The sequence below is a fragment of the Arvicanthis niloticus genome, chromosome 9 (genome assembly GCF_011762505.2).
Source record: "Arvicanthis niloticus isolate mArvNil1 chromosome 9, mArvNil1.pat.X, whole genome shotgun sequence".
NCBI lineage: Eukaryota > Metazoa > Chordata > Mammalia > Rodentia > Muridae > Arvicanthis > Arvicanthis niloticus.
In genome coordinates this window covers 23,637,431-23,652,749 of record NC_047666.1, presented here as the reverse complement: position 1 = coordinate 23,652,749, position 15,319 = coordinate 23,637,431, and the positions used below count along the sequence as shown (strand labels likewise).

At 47.0% G+C, this 15,319-nt stretch overlaps 1 protein-coding gene and 1 long non-coding RNA gene across 9 annotated transcripts in view; one reads left to right on the top strand and one right to left on the bottom strand.

Moving 5' to 3' along the window:
• The window catches only part of Dysf (dysferlin), a 201,572-nt gene extending 191,166 nt beyond the window's left edge, over positions 1 to 10,406 (bottom strand). For 5 of the 8 annotated variants that reach the window (XM_034511380.2, XM_034511378.2, XM_034511379.2 and 2 more), the window contains exon 1: positions 9,795 to 10,405. In XM_034511380.2, the coding sequence (XP_034367271.1) occupies positions 9,795 to 9,882 (88 nt within the window). In that variant the 5' untranslated portion in view covers positions 9,883 to 10,405. Of the gene's footprint in view, positions 1 to 9,794 lie in introns of all 8 variants that reach the window. The other 3 variants (XM_034511381.2, XM_076939996.1, XM_076940003.1) reach the window with 2 other exon arrangements.
• LOC143443466 (uncharacterized) lies at positions 7,014 to 9,840 on the top strand. The gene is made up of 3 exons (XR_013112474.1): positions 7,014 to 7,144; positions 8,677 to 8,914; positions 9,757 to 9,840. It is a non-coding gene; the product is annotated as an uncharacterized LOC143443466 (long non-coding RNA).
• Positions 10,407 to 15,319: the final 4,913 nt, after the last annotated feature.

Sequence of the window (15,319 nt, the reverse complement as noted above, 5' to 3'; positions counted from 1 at the left end):
AGGTGGTGTCTAAGAAATTAGGAGAGCTTGTTTAGCTACTGTACCCTTCATAGCACCTGAAACAGGGTTCTGCACATGGCACAGGGTTCTCTATAATTGTCCTCTAAACAGTGCACTGTGAGGACATCGGACTCCACACTCCTCATTGGTCACCTCTAGCTGGTGATGTTCCACATCAGGCAGCACAGACAACAGATGGCAGCAGCTATCTCTAGGCACTATGGGACATTCTCTCAAGAAGAGGAAGGCCCCTAAAAGAGCCAGCAATTCCCACTGGAGTGGGGCATGGTGGTGTAGGAAGGAGAATCCAGAATGTTCTGTGGCTGCTAGGACCTTCTCTTACTCTCCCTGACTCTACTCCTCTTCCTTGGTTCCCGCTGTTCTTCTAGCAGAACTGTTGTAGATTACTGTCTGGTTTTTTTCTGCCCCCTCAAAAGGGATGCCTGTACTCATGTGAGGTCAGGTGAAATCTTAGTCAACAAAAGGCTAGAGCCTGTGGTTGGGCAGTGGAGACGGGAGAGACATGGGACCTGTAGGAGAGGGTGATGAGCCGGAATCACATGGTCCTAGGAGCCATAAGTCACTGGGGATGCTGTAGAGAGACAACTGAGTAAAGTAGGGCACGTTGGTCAAATCTAGGTGCGTGGTTTGTTTTATATCAGTTGAGTTTTGAGTTCTTTGTGTGGGCATTTTGGGGGTTGAAGCTTTACTGTTATAAATCTGTCTGGTAAATTACAAGCCTCTGGAGTTGTCATTTTACGGGACAAAGGAGATTACGTCGAGCAGCAGCCAGCTTTTACAGGCTTGCCACAGGGAGCAGATGGCTTGGGAAGTAAGTGCAAGCAGTTTGGCAGCAGCTAACCACAGGAACCAGGGCAGACCTCCCCTTGGGGCTCCCCATGGGGGTGGGGAGACTACCATTGCCTGTACTTAGCTGGCCACAGTGTGCATTGTGTTTTATAATTACATGCTACACAGAACCTAGCTAATTAGATGCATGTCTTTGGCTCCATGATGCTCTATCTCCTGTCAATGGGCCTGCATCCTAAGTTGTTCTTGTGAGGGCACAGGCTTATAGGTCCTACACCAGGAAACACAACTGCCACTCCTGCTTCCTGTAAGCAAGGTAGCATAGAGTCGATTGCCAATGAGACCCAAATGTCCAGGGACCCTGGACAGCAGAGTGGAGAAAGCAGTGAATCAGCCTAGTTCAGGGTAATGCTTTGGGAGTGTGCAGTGCACATGTATATCCAGAACTCATCATCATTTTCAAGTGAGTGACTGATCACTTTAGAACTGTCATTTAAGTCTACTTGAGCCTAGAATGTCAGTTAATTGCAATTTAGGTCACTCTTCTGAGTACTCACAATGTTGGAGCCACCTGGGTGTCCACAGGCTCCTGATGCCTCCTACTGACCTCTGCTTCTGCCTGCTGACTGATAGCATCTTCTAACTGGCCATGCCATGGTCACCACAGCCACATATGGGTCATTACCCACACTGCAGTCATGAGATCTTCAAGCATAGTTGGGTCACTGCCCTGATGAAGATCTCTCAAGGGCCTCCTCTTCTCCTGGGATGAAACCTGCATTCCTTTCCTTGTGCCAGAGGTTAAGACCACTCAGGCCCTTAACCCCAGAGTTCCAATTCCAGAGAGTTTTCAGTTTCTCAAATATACCAAGTTCCCCTCCAGCTTGGAAGTCTACTTGCTTCCGCTTTTTGGCTCCCTCTGCAGTATCACCTCCATCCACCTGTGGGGTCTCAGTTCAAGTACCAGTCCCTAAGGAAGAAGACCCTGACCTCCCTCTAGGTTGGGTCATTCTGGGAAGTGACCACTTCAGCGGAGACATTACTCCTTAGCGCTCATGGCAACTGTAAGGAAGGCCCAGCTACAAAATTGCTTGCTCATTGTCAGAGACCAGGGCTGGCTCAGTGCCCTGGTATTCTCAGTGTGTAGGTCAGGGCTGGCCTGGAGTTGAAGCAGTGGATACTGCCCAGGGCTCCCCAGAATGGGCTCCACCTCCTGAGGCACTCAATGCTTTTCAGAGAAGGCAGCATTGCCCCCTAGGGGAAATTTTAGATATTGTGAGTTTTTTTTGTTTTTTTTGGTTTTTTTTTTTTGACTCCTAGATTTGCCCCCACCTCCTCTGCAAGCCCTAACACACACACACACACACACACACACACACACACACACACGGGGGGGGGGTGCGGGGGGGGAGATTTTCAGAGACTATTCCAAGGGACTTCAGCAAACCTTGGCCCGTGTCGAAGAAACAGGGACTTCATATACCTTTTCCATAAACCAGAAAAGCAACAGCTGCTGACCCAAACCCTGAGCACATCCTGAGGCCTTTTCCCATCTGAACCTCCAGCTTCCTGGTCTCACTGCCATTCGATACTCAGAGCTTCCCTTCCTCTAAACACACAGCCACACATAGCCATTTCCTTGCAGACTTCAGACTGGGCCTAGAAACTCCTCTCAAGGGGATTTGTCTCAGAGATGGCTTAGATGGTAGAGTGCTTGCTGGGAAAACATGAACAGAAGAGTTCCAGCCCCAGAACAAGTGTTTAAAAGCCAGGTGTGGTAGAACACACTTGTACTCCCAAGCTAGAAGGTAGTAGCGCCTACTTATGCATGCATGTGTGTACACACACACACACACACACACACAGAGAGAGAGAGAGAGAGAGAGAGAGAGAGAGAGAGAGAGAGAGAGAGAGAGAGACTAAACTGAAATGGAGAATGGGGCTTACCCTCCATATCTGTTCTTTCTTCTACTGATATTGCCCACAGTTTTACCTTGCACTTGGTATCAAAACTGACAACTATATTTCCCAGACTCCTTTGCAGCTAGACTTGATCAATGAGATAGAAGAAAGAAGTATGTGTATAACTCTCCACATATCTTTATGGAGAAAAAGTGTGCTTCTCCAAGACCTTTTCCTTCTTTTAGATATTGTGATGTGAATTATGATACTGTGCTATCACAAACCATATTGTCAAAGACACTCCCTCCGAGAGAACGGAGCAAGAAGCAGAAGGTACTTGGACAACCTGATGCACCAGGAGCGTTTGAACTAGGCTGCCAATATGTCAATGATTACCATGGTTTATCATGGAGGCATTAGGGGTCTCACGATAGTGGGTATGCATGGATCTGTATCTAGAGAGAGCAAACTGTTCACCAGTTGGAAGGTAAGAGGGCCAACTGGAAGTCCAATGGAAATGAGATCAATTGTGAAGCAGTTTGTAGAACTCCAGCTGGGGGCGGGGGTCTGTCTGTCTGTCTGTCTGTCTGTCTGTTTTGCTTAGACTTCATGTTTCCAGACCGATAAAGGTAAGAAAAAGGGAAAATAAAAGTCTTCGTTGGCTTTAATGATGTCACCACTCACGGGTGATGATGGATAAGGGAGAGGATGCTGTCCTATAGTTTACGCTGTACATCAGACAATTCCCTGGTGTCTGCAAGCGATGTATCTTGGAGCAATATGATGTTTCATAGCAAAACTGTACCCAAGTTAAGCATTAGAAGATTTCTCATACCAATCTCCTCTTATAACTTCCTTTGAAAAAAAATCAGAGAATCTGATTTTTTACCACACCTGGCTTTTTAACATGGAGACTATTTAACATAAATCTAACACCTGTGTATAGGTTGGGGGGTGCACTGGCCCCCACTTACCTGGTGAGCACATGTCTTTTTCTCTATAGCCTAATCTAGGTGGTATCACTGGCCAGGCTCCCAAGACACAGGAGCGTTTGTAGTCCTGTTTTCTATAATCTCTTGGTGGCCATACTACCTAACCATGAATAAAGACTGAAGCTTCCTTTGAACACATTTTCATAAGGTCTGGAGTTTTGTTTCCCCAGCTCCTTGACTTCTGCTCAGTGACACCACTCTTCAGAGGGGTGCTCGGCATGACTTTGCAGAATTCCTTTAGGACACATTTGCCAGTCCCTAAAGCTCTGTGTGTCCTCTCTGCTCCCCTCACCTCTCCCTGGATGCCCCAATCCAGTCACTACCTTTATGTTGCTGAGGATGTAAACACTCACGTAGTCCAACTACAGCCATAATCATGTGACCTCCAGGAAGCGCCTGCTATGGTGGAAATGATGCAGGCTCCTGGCCAGCCACCTTTTCCTCATGGAGTGACCCAGAACTTGCAGAGACTGATTTAGCATCTGTGTAAACAAAAGGATGACACTTTGCAAAGGTGTTGCCTTCAGCACAGCGCTGATCCCCCTGCAAGGGAATCTCGGTGACAGATGTAAGCTTCCTCCTCACCAGCTAGGACTTCCTCTAAGAGGCAAAGATAGATAGAAGCCAGCGGGCAAGCAGTGAGAAAGGGAGAGCATAGGAAAGGGGATGTCTGAGGAGGGTTGAGGGCTCCAGTTGTTGGTGGTGGTGGGGTCTCTATAGAAGTGTGCATTCAAAGGGGCATAGCAGCGTTACGAGGCCATGGCCTGCCACAGTGTCTTAGTTCAGAAGGGCTGATGGAGGAATGGCAGACAGAGGAGACAAGGGTCCCTGAAGATTGGCAAACAGATACTAGCCATGCAGCTGGTTGTGTCGTTGTATCAGTTTGGAAGGCCATTGGATGGACAAATGGAGCCAATAATAGAACTGATTTAGTTTAAAAAAAAAAAAAAACCTACTGAAAGCTATCTTAGTCTGTACAATAGTGTCTTGATATATATACATGTTAATTATAATAGTAATTATAAAAATATGCAATTATAAATAATAACTATAGTTAAGATGCATTCATTTTTGTTTGTTAGTTTGCTGAGATAGAGTCTTATGTAGCCCAGGCCACCCTGGAGCTCTATGTAGTCGATGATAACATTGAATTCCTGATCCTTCTGCCTCCATCTCCCAAGTGCTAAGATTACACATACGTATCACCCAGCCTGCCTTTACACAGAGGTGGAGAATAAACCCAGGGTCCCTTCCTATTAGGCAAACCTTCCTATTCTACCAACCGACCTGTATTCCCAGCCCTATAGTTAAAAAGTATTGAGTCCCAGGAACTATTGAAAATGCGTTGTCTGGTCTGCCACACTTCACAGTGGAGGGAACTCAGACACAGAGTAGTTGAGTGGCTTGTCTAAGGACACACAGTTGAAAAGTGGCAGAACTGGAATATAAAGTTCAAGATTCAAAATCCTAAGTAGTTTATGTGTATGAAGCTGGTGATCTGAGCCTCTCTTCCTCCTTCCCTTGTTCCCTCCTTCCCCCTCCCTCCCTCCCTTCTTCCTTTCCTCCCTCCCTCTCTCCCTCCTTCCCTCCCTCCCTCCTTTCCTCTCTCCCTCTCTCAGTAGTTTCATGACAGTGGGTTGTGACCAAGGCTGCCAGTTGTCTGCACTCCTTTGTTTCCTTTCCAGCTTTTATTCCATAAAAAAGGTCCATAGTGACACTACCGCCCCCTCCACCAGAGGCCCTGCTATAATCATAAGGCATCCCCAGAGATGTATGACCCATCATCCTGGGCTTAGGGTATCAGATCCTAAGCATGTACCTCTACAGGTATGTGAAGACTCTGTGACAGGGGCTGGGATACTGGAAAATCATACTAAGTGGTACCTAACGGGCCCATTAGACATGGAGAAGGTGATTCAGGGCAGAAGCTTTCTGAAATGAGAAGGCACCCTTAAGGACACACAACAAGAGCTGAGGCCCTCGGGACCTAGGTGAGTAAGGAGTAAAAACCGTTTGTGTGATGTGTCAGGGAGTCAGGGTGATGTGTGTGTACAAGTAAACATGCAGAGAGGACCAGGGCCTAAATTCAGTCTTTTTCCTCCTTCTGTCTCTGACTCAGACCTAGAGCTAGAAGAAGGCAGTAGAGAGAGTAAAGGTGGTGTAGAGATGACTAGATCCGGGATGCCTGGGCGTGAAACCCCAAATCCAGTTCTTACTGGAACAAATATCAGGTTAGTCACTTTCATCTTTGTGCCTTGGTTTCCCCTTCTGAAAAGTGGGTTGGTGAGAGTTGCTACCAACTGTGCTTGCTATTGGACTAGGATGTAGCTCGTGCTCCATGTTCTATTCAGAAGCATGTCAGGTGTAGTAAGTCTGGATCCTTGTTAGAGGATGCTTGTAGCCGTTTACGGAAACAGTTTCTGAAAATGATGTCTTGCTTGTTTAGTCAATGTCCACAGCCCTTCTTTGTGATAGAGTCATTAAGAAGTCAGAACTGGGCAGTGATGGTATGTGTCTTTAATCCCAGCACTCAGGAGGCAGAGGCAGGTGGATCTCTGTGAATTTGTGGCCATCATGGTCTATATCGTGAGTTCCAGGACAGCCAAGGCTACACAGAGAAACCCTGTCTTGAAGAAGTTAGGCCCCTCCACCTTTGGATTGCTTGTCCTACACTATGTTCCTTACAACCTTATGTTCCCTCTTCTAGACTCAGCCCTACACTGGGCACGCAGCCTGGTTGGTGTGGGTGGCACATGGCATGCATTCCAAGTGCCCTTTCTTATTCATGGGCCTCTTGTGAAGGGATTCTCTGGCAAGTGGACCACTTTGGCAAAGCCCCTTGGCAAGATCTCTCTGGGCCAAATCTTAGTGACGGGGATAATACCCTGTAGACCTGACGGAATTTACTCTCTCACAGAGGATCTGTGAGATATTGTGACCATGTCCCTGGGAAGGCAGGTCTAGGTCAGTTAGGGAAAATAGGCTTCCCAGAAGGGCGGTTCACATTTCTCTGTCCCAGGCCAGAGTCTATTCTGTAAGTGTTCACCAGCCTGGCCCTGACGGAGAACAGAAGAAGGGTGAGCAAGCTTAAATACTGCAAGACACCCAAATTTAGACATGGGTTAAGAGTTTGGCTAGTGCAGGAGGTGGAAGGTGGCCAGGACCTGGGGGAGGGGAAAGACTGCATTCTCCACTGCCTGACAATGACATCCTGGGCTGTGAGTTCCAGCTGTTCTGCTTCTGGGGTTGAGAGCAGACAATACACTTCCTTTCTGTACGGTGAGCTCTAGGCTCCAGGAAAGGGGAACATACCCAGAGGAGCTAGGCAGCAGCATCGACAGGACTATGGATGCCCTCCCCCCAGTGAGGTTGAGGGAAGACTCCAGACAGGTCCCTGGGGCTAAATGAAGACAAGCCTGTAACTACCAGCTGTGCTTCTGGTGAGCTAGCAAGCACTCTCATTCATTATCCCCTCCCCCACCCCCATCCCCATCCCCAGCCTTTCTCCTACTAGAGCTCCTGAGCCTGCCCTGGGGGAGGGGTAGGCCGGAGAAAGAGACCGCAATGAACCTTTGCAGAGAAGGGAGGAGGCCAGGAAAGCTGGAAGGAAATCAGGGCTGCCTGGGTGGACACAGGAGGAGACAGAGCCCCTGAGAAGAGAATCTGCTCTAGACCATACACTGTGCGGTGCAAAGACGCTGAGCACAGAGGCGTGACTTTACTAAGCCGGGTCAGGCTTCCAGACAGTGAGAGGAAGGGGTACAGGCACTAGCTTAATACCCCAGGAGCATGGCTGGTCGCTCAGGATAGCATCCTCCATTCCCTCAGCCAGGGAGCAAAAGTGGAGGAAGAGGAGATATAGCACCTGTGGTACCCTCTAGAACAGTGGTTCTGAACCTTCCCAGTGCTGTGACCCTTTAGTATGCAGTGACCCTGTAGAGTGAAAAATCATAAAGACCATTTTATGAAATATGTGTAGATTTCTCGCCTTAGAAAAACTTACTTTCTCGAGAGTACCTGAGCAGGAAAAATGCAGACATTCCTCAAGCCTCTCCCACCTATGGGTGGTGGGAGAGGCTCAAGGCAGGAAGACATTCCTGACTACAGATAAAGATGCTACCACCTAGGTGGGGCTATAGCCCTATAGCCGGAAAAAGTAAAGATAGTAATCTGAAATGGCAGGATAGGGCACAATGGCATGGTAAAAACCACATTTTTGAGAAGAATGCAGGGCGATTTCCACATGACACTAATCATTTAGAGTGAGTACCTCTGAATTGTTCCACTGTTTTCATGTTTTGTATCCTTGACAATGCCTCACACCCCTTCCCACTCCCCTGGTTTGTGGTTTTTTCCCTTTAAAACCCTCCAAGGACTGGCCGAGGGGGTCGGACCTTGACTCCAGCGTGAGTACCTGGTCAGACCGCTGGCTGCCAGCTCTTTCCCTAATAAACCTCTGCTGATTGCATCCAGGTATGGTTTCTTGTGATTTTTGGGTGGCCGCGATGTCCTAAGACTTGAGGAAGGGTCTCCGGAGTTTGGAGCTCTTCAACCCCTAATCATAAAAGTATTGTGTTGCTACTTCATAACTGAAAATTCGCTACTGTTATGAATCCTAATGTAAACATCTGGTACAGAGGACGTCTGATACGGGACTCCTGTAAAAGGGTCATTAGACCACAAGGGATTTTAACCCACTGGTTGAAAAACAGAGTCTAGAGTCCTTAGCCAGGCAGCTAACCCAGGCCATTGGCTGGTCTGCCCAGAGCTGAGGATACAAAGGAAACATGAAAGTCTCCACCTCAACCACATGGGAAGATGTCTTTATCCTGTCTGCTGGAAACACATTGATAAAACTCACTTCCAAAGGCTTCTATGGGAAGCTGGTAGACAGAGCCCGGGGGTGGGGGGAGTGGGAGAAGTACATGCAGGGAATGTTCTCTAAGCTCTTCACTTCCTTCTCTTCGTGCAGGCTGCTTTCTAGGCTGCTCACCCTGGGTCTCTGTCCAAAGATGCACCAAATCCCACATTGAGCACTAGGTGCTCCCAACACATCTGTGTGTACCATGTTTGCCTCAAGCCTTCAGATGTTCCACGGACTCCAGGGTGTGCACATGCCTTCGAGTACATGTGCATACTTGATGATGACTGGTGACACCAAAAAGGGATGCTCACTGGATGGCCAGGGAGTGACTAATCTCCTGGGCCAGGTATGAAGGGAAAAGAGGACTAGCCGGGAAGGAAGGCAGAGAAGGAAACAGTGAAATTTGACCCAAACCCTTGCCCTCTACTCCTGATCCCTGTTAAGTTTCAGAGCTAGAAGACAAACTATGAAGATCTCAGTCCTGGTCTGGTCCTGGGGTGGGAAAGGGGTTGTCCTGGGAAAGTAAACATAGCCAGCCTTCACATCCTAAAAGAAAAGCACAGGCATAACTCTGCCAAAGCTTGCTGTGCAAAGTCACAGGACTGGAGAGGAGCAGGCTGCTTAGTGTTAGGGGACCCCAGCCTAATAAAGCCTAAATACCACCCAAACAGGTGTTATTCTCTTGAGACTAAGGGAGACTTATAAAGATTGATAATGGTGACAGCTAAACTTCCCCCATCATGGAGGTTGGAGAGGAGAGAAAAGGAGGGGAAGGGAGGGGAGGGGGGAGAGAGAATAAGATTCCTGGAGGCGTGGCTTTGCTTGCTTCAGTGGCAGCCAGTCTGCTATCCTAGCTTCTGATAGTGAGCAAAGGCCCAGGGAAGTTATAAATAGGCAGAGGCCAGGGCCTTCCGGGGAGAGGAGCAGAGCCCTGCTTCACAGGGTTGTGAAGCCAAGAGTGGAAAGACACCTTTAAGGGATCCAGAGAAAGGAGTAGTAGCCCGCCCTCACCCCTGGTCCAGCAGTTGGGCCACTCCTATCTCACAGCCTCAGTTTCCCCTGAGGTGCCCAGCCCCTCTCTTCTGTGTCTTATCAATATCCAACATTAGTCAGGTATTGCTAGGCAGTCTGTTTTCCTGACTTCCAGGCACGCCTTGATCACTCAGGATTTTATTCTGGTCCCGCCAGGGTGCCTAACAGGGTCGGCCCGGCCCCGGAGGTCCTACCTGCAAACACCGCAGAGCAGTAAGCATCGCTGATGTCGGAGTCCGGGGTGTGGACATTCTCCGCAAAGAGGATGAAGACTCGCAGCATCGCGAAGCTGGAGGGGCAGGGTCAAGGCGAAGGCGGAGGGCTCCCCTCAGGAGCGAGGCCGACTTGGATGAATGGCTGCCGGCTCACAGGTGTTGTCCTGAAGAGGAACAGGCTAGTCCAGGCGTCCCCAGTGGGCTAGGCTCGGACCCCTCCCTCCGACGGCCTCACCCGGCTAGTCAGAGTGCGTTGCGAGTAGAACAGGGTCTTCTGTTCATTTCCCACCCCCGCAGTTGTACTCCAGCTCCGTGGAACTGTAACTCAATGCCCCGCCACCAGCTTTCCCAATGACACGGCACTTTGCATTAGACCCTGAAGCTGCTGGCTGGGCGGCGGCCGCAATGGCCCCAAGAAGGACCAGGCTTCAGGCACGCAGTGCAGCCCAGATCTCGCTCCCGGACAGAAGAAAGTTGGGCTCCACCCCTGACCTTCCACCTCTGGCCAGGAGCTGTGATACGCTTGGCCACGCTTGGCGCTTGCAGTGACCACTGGGACGTGATAGCTCCTCAGAAGCCGGTCAGACAGCCCCAGGGAGGAGGAGAGATCTGGCCTTAGAGCTGGGAGCAGAAGCGCCTCTGGCGCTTTCACTGAGAGCTCAGAATTTCATTGGTGGACAGCACAGAGGCTTTAAAAAGTTTGCCTCCTTTCCTGGCTGTAAAAGTAACAAATGTTTTAACACAGTGATTCTCAACCTTCTTAATGCTGCGACCCTTTAGTAGTAATAATAATAATAATAATAATAATACTCATGTTTTTGTTTTGTTTTGTTTTTGGTTTTGTTTTTGTTTTTCGAGACAGGGTTTCTCTGTGTAGCCCTGGCTGTCCTAAAACTCACTTTGTAGACCAGGCTGGCCTCGAACTCAGAAATCCGCCTGCCTCTGCCTCCCAAGTGCTGGGATTAAAGGCATGTGCCACCACCGCCCGGCAGTACTCATGTTTTGGTGATCCCAATCATAAAATTATTTTCGTTGCTATTTCATAACTGTAATTTTGCTACTGTTATGAATTGTAAATATCTGACATGCAAGATATAGAATATTCGACCCCTGTGGAATGGTTGTTCAACCCCCAAAGGGGTCACGACCCACAGGTTCAGAAGCACTTTACATAAGGGAAGACTGACATCTCACCTCTGGTTTTTTAAAACCAAACAAAAATTGTGTTAAAATAAGATTTGGATATTTACCAATCCAGGCTCCCTGCTGAACTTATGAACACATGTAGGTGACAGTATGTACTGACTACCTGAGTCAGAGGATCTGTGCCATGTCTTACTGCTTCATCTAACTTTTCTCTTGTATCATTAACATTTCTTCTTAAACAGCATTGGAGAGATGAAATAGCTCAGTCGTTAAGAGCACTTGTTGCTCTTGTAAGAGAATTTGGGTTTGATTTCCAGAACCTATATGCTGCAGCCCAAAAGTATTTAACTTTAGTGTTGGGGAATCTAATGCCCTCTTATGGACTCTTCTGGCACTGCATGAACACACACGGGCTCCTAGAAATACCCATACACATAAGTCTTAAAAACAAATTCTTCATAAACAAGATTTTCAAGACCAATGAGATAGTTCATCAGGTAAATATACCTGCTACCAAACCTGAGTTCAATTCCTGGGACCCATATGATGGAAAAAAAAGACAGGCTCGGCCTGTTGTTCTCTGACTGACCTCCAAAGGTCTCTCTCTCTCTCTCTCTCTCTCTCTCTCTCTCTCTCTCTCTCTCTCTCTCTCTCTCTCTCTCTCTTCTTTCTCTCCCCTCCCTCTCTCTCTCCCTCCCTACCCCCTCTATTTGTTGTTTTGTTTGCTTCGAGTACTCATTCCTAAGCTGCTTTTCTACACCTGACCAGATCCATCCTCCCACCAGCTCATCTGTGACTCATCTTCTAAGGAGGGCCAGCAGGGTGAGCCATCAGCTGTCAGCAAAACCTCCCCAGCATCCCATCAGTGCAGACAGACAAACCAGGGCAGAAGAGCCAACCAACTATAGGTGACGGGTTTGGCTTCCTATGGAAGTGCTAAGAAAAAGCAACTGTGACTTGATTGTGACAATGACTATCTCCTGTGCCCACTGATGGTCCTTCTGGTTTTCTTTGCCTCTAATACAATATATGATTGTAGGGAGGAGCAAAGTGAGGGTTTGGAATGTAACAATTTATATAAGGGGTATGTATGGGTCAAGTCTCAAGTCCAGGACTTGAGATGTGCTGGATGATGGGGATATGAGCAGAAGTGATATAGTCCTGTTATGAGTCTGACTGCGCTCCTGCACAAGGATTTGTATCTCAAAAACTTAACCCCTAGTACTTTGGTTTTTGACACAGGGTATCATATATTTCTGGATGGCTTCAAATTAATCATGTAACTAAGGATGACCTTGAAGTTCTGATCTTCCCACCTCTACTCCTTTCAAATGCTGGGATTCCAGATGTGGTTATTACCCCCTAGTTTGGTGTGGCATTGGGAGTCCAATTCATGGGTTTGCACATGCCATGCTATCATTTTATTTAATGAGCTACATCTGGAGTCCACTGACCCCTCTCCCCCATTTGGAGACAGGCCCTTCGATGAGGGGACTAAGTCAAAATGAGGTCACTGTCGTGAGCTCTAATCTAGTCCAAGTATCCTTTTTTTTTTTTTTTTTAATGCTTTAAAAAGCGTGTGTGTGTGTGTGTGTGTGTGTGTGTGTGTGTGTGTGTGTGTGTGTGTTACGCACATGCAGGTGCCCAAGGAAGCCAGAAGACGGTACCAGATTCCTGAAGCTGGAGATACAGGAGTCAGTTCACTGCCTCTACCATGTGGATTTGCATGGCATCATGCTTAGTGAAAAGCATCTTTGCCCTATGAGCCATTTTGTTGGCCCTTTAGTCTATTTTTAAAGAAGTGCAGTTTGACTCTATGCAGATGTTCAATGTAACATGAACTGATATGATGGAGGAGCTAAAACTGGATCTGAGAGGCACTCAGCTAGCTGCCTCGAATATGGTGTGTGTCTTACTTTTCTACTTCTGTGACAAAGCACTGTGACCAAGACAATTTATATAAGTTTATTGGCGGCTTACAGTTTCAGAGGTTATATTACACTTATATTTACACAGCAGGCAAATATGGTGCTGGAGCAATAGCTGACAGCTGGTCTTGAGCTACAGGCAGGAGACAGAGAAAGCTAACTGGGAATGGTATTGGCATTTGAAACATCAAAGCCTACCTCCAATGACACACCTCCTCCACAAGGCCACACCTCCTAATCCTGCCCAAACAGTTCCACCAACTGGGAACCAAGCAATCAAATATATAGCTCTATGGGAGTCAAACCACCACAGCATGACTAAAGCAATTTGAAGAGTTGTTAAACACCCCTGACTCCTCTACTTTATTTATACAGCACACATTATTCAAACTTTCTTCTCAGCCTAACTTTAATCCTCAGTGTATAGGATTCGCTTAATGTTTTCTCTCTAAAAAGAAACCCTACGTTCTGTGTGTGTGTGTGTGTGTGTGTGTGTGTGTGTGTGTGTACATATGTGCCATAGCACATGTGTTAAGATAGAAGGACAACTTGCAGGAGTCAGTTCTTTGCCTCTACCACATGGACCCTTCTAAGTCATTGCTCCTAGGTTCTACTTTTTATTCCTCCTTGCCCATGAGTGCAAAGGTGGTCCTTGGAGTAGTTATCTGCCATTTCTGCCTCTCACTTTTCACCCTTACCTTCATAAACACCCTTTCCAAAACTTTCATGAATGGAAACTTCTGCCTCACTTCTGGAAGATTCAGACCCAGGGCTTGTCACTGTGTAGGGTACCCGTGCAGCGAAGGAGATGCTCTATCCTAAAATTCAGTTCTTTGAGGAACTTGAGGAAGTCAGCAGTGGAAGTTACTTGACAGCAAATGGTTAGCCTTTTCCTGATGGGGCTTGGAGATCACAGCTGTGATCCTGTTGTGTCCCATCCATTTCCTAAATCAAGGCCTCTCAACCTCTTGTTTTCAATTCCCAAGCTTGGTTGCCCTGGCTACAGCCAGCAATCCCAACAATACTGTTTTTGTGGTGAGTCCTTGCACATTTTGCTTAGGGTGACAATTCTATTTTTTGATGTAATTTGGTTATGAAAGTCAAGACATACTAAACGAACGTGTTCAATATTTCTATTTTCTCTCCTTTGGAGGTATTAGAATAAGGACAGAAGTGGAGAGAGTGGGGAGTATGGAGCCCATAAAACTCCCCAGAGAAAGAGGTGTGCCCATCTGTATGATCAGGATTTTTGTAGGCTAAGGTTTATCTAGGACATAAAAATAACTATCAGGTTTCTACATGTGGCTAGAGAGAGTGTAGTAAGCAATTTGACTTCCTAACCCATAACGCTATGTAGAGGCAAGAGGTGAAGGTAGCCTCCTTCTTTTCTTCACCATAAAGGGTCATAGTAGACACCCCTATCCCAAAGACTAGGTTAATAAGAGAAGAACACAACAAATTTATTTAATCATAGTTTGATGACATGGGAGACTTCAGAATGAAGACCAAGATCGGGTTTGGTCAAACTATTTTAATGCTTGAGTTCAATGATACATTAGCAACTGTGTAGAGATGGGATTGGATTGTGTAGATGTCTCATTGCTGCACTGTAACATCTGATATAAGCAGTTTAAGCAAAAGTGAATCAGGCTGGAAAGATGCCTCATCAGTTATGAACACTTGTTCTTATAGAGAGGACCTGGGTTTGATTTTCAGAAGCTACATGGCAGCTTACAACTGTCCAAAACTCTAGTTGCAGGAGATCCAGTATTTTCTTCTTACCTCTGCAAGGCACCAGGAACAGATGTGGTACATAGACATACACATAATTTTTTTAAAAAATTAAAAAGGGTAGCTTAATTCTTTATTACATTTATTTGTTGTGGGTATGTGTGTATGAATTCCCACCACACTCCCGTGGAGGTCACAAGACAACTCAGGAGTCAGTTCTCTCAGGAAGGATTTAGCTCACAGTTTTGGAGGTTAGTCCAACATGGTGAGGAGGGTGCACCACCATGCAACTCACATCTGGTCCTCAGCAGATCTTGGGTCCTTCAGTTAATCTTCCCTGTACATCAGTCACCTGCACATATGATTTACTTTCTAGATACATGTCAATAAGAGCATAATATAATTGTGAGAGAGTATAGGGCAACACCCAGGAAGGCCTGCCCACTCAGATTCCTCTCATCTGTTCTGTATCACATTCCTTCCTGCAGCCATGGTGTTTTATCGCAGAAATAGAAGAGTAAATAAGACAACTTATTTTGAATGGCAGAGACATGAGGCAGTTGGACTTCTTGGCTCCGTAACAGCGGAAACTAACTTCTAGAATAACTGTTTAGTATCTCTCAGTCTCTTTCTCCTCATCCTGTTGGTACTTTTTCATCCGGAATACCAAATATACACAGGGAAAGCTTCTAAGGAAGG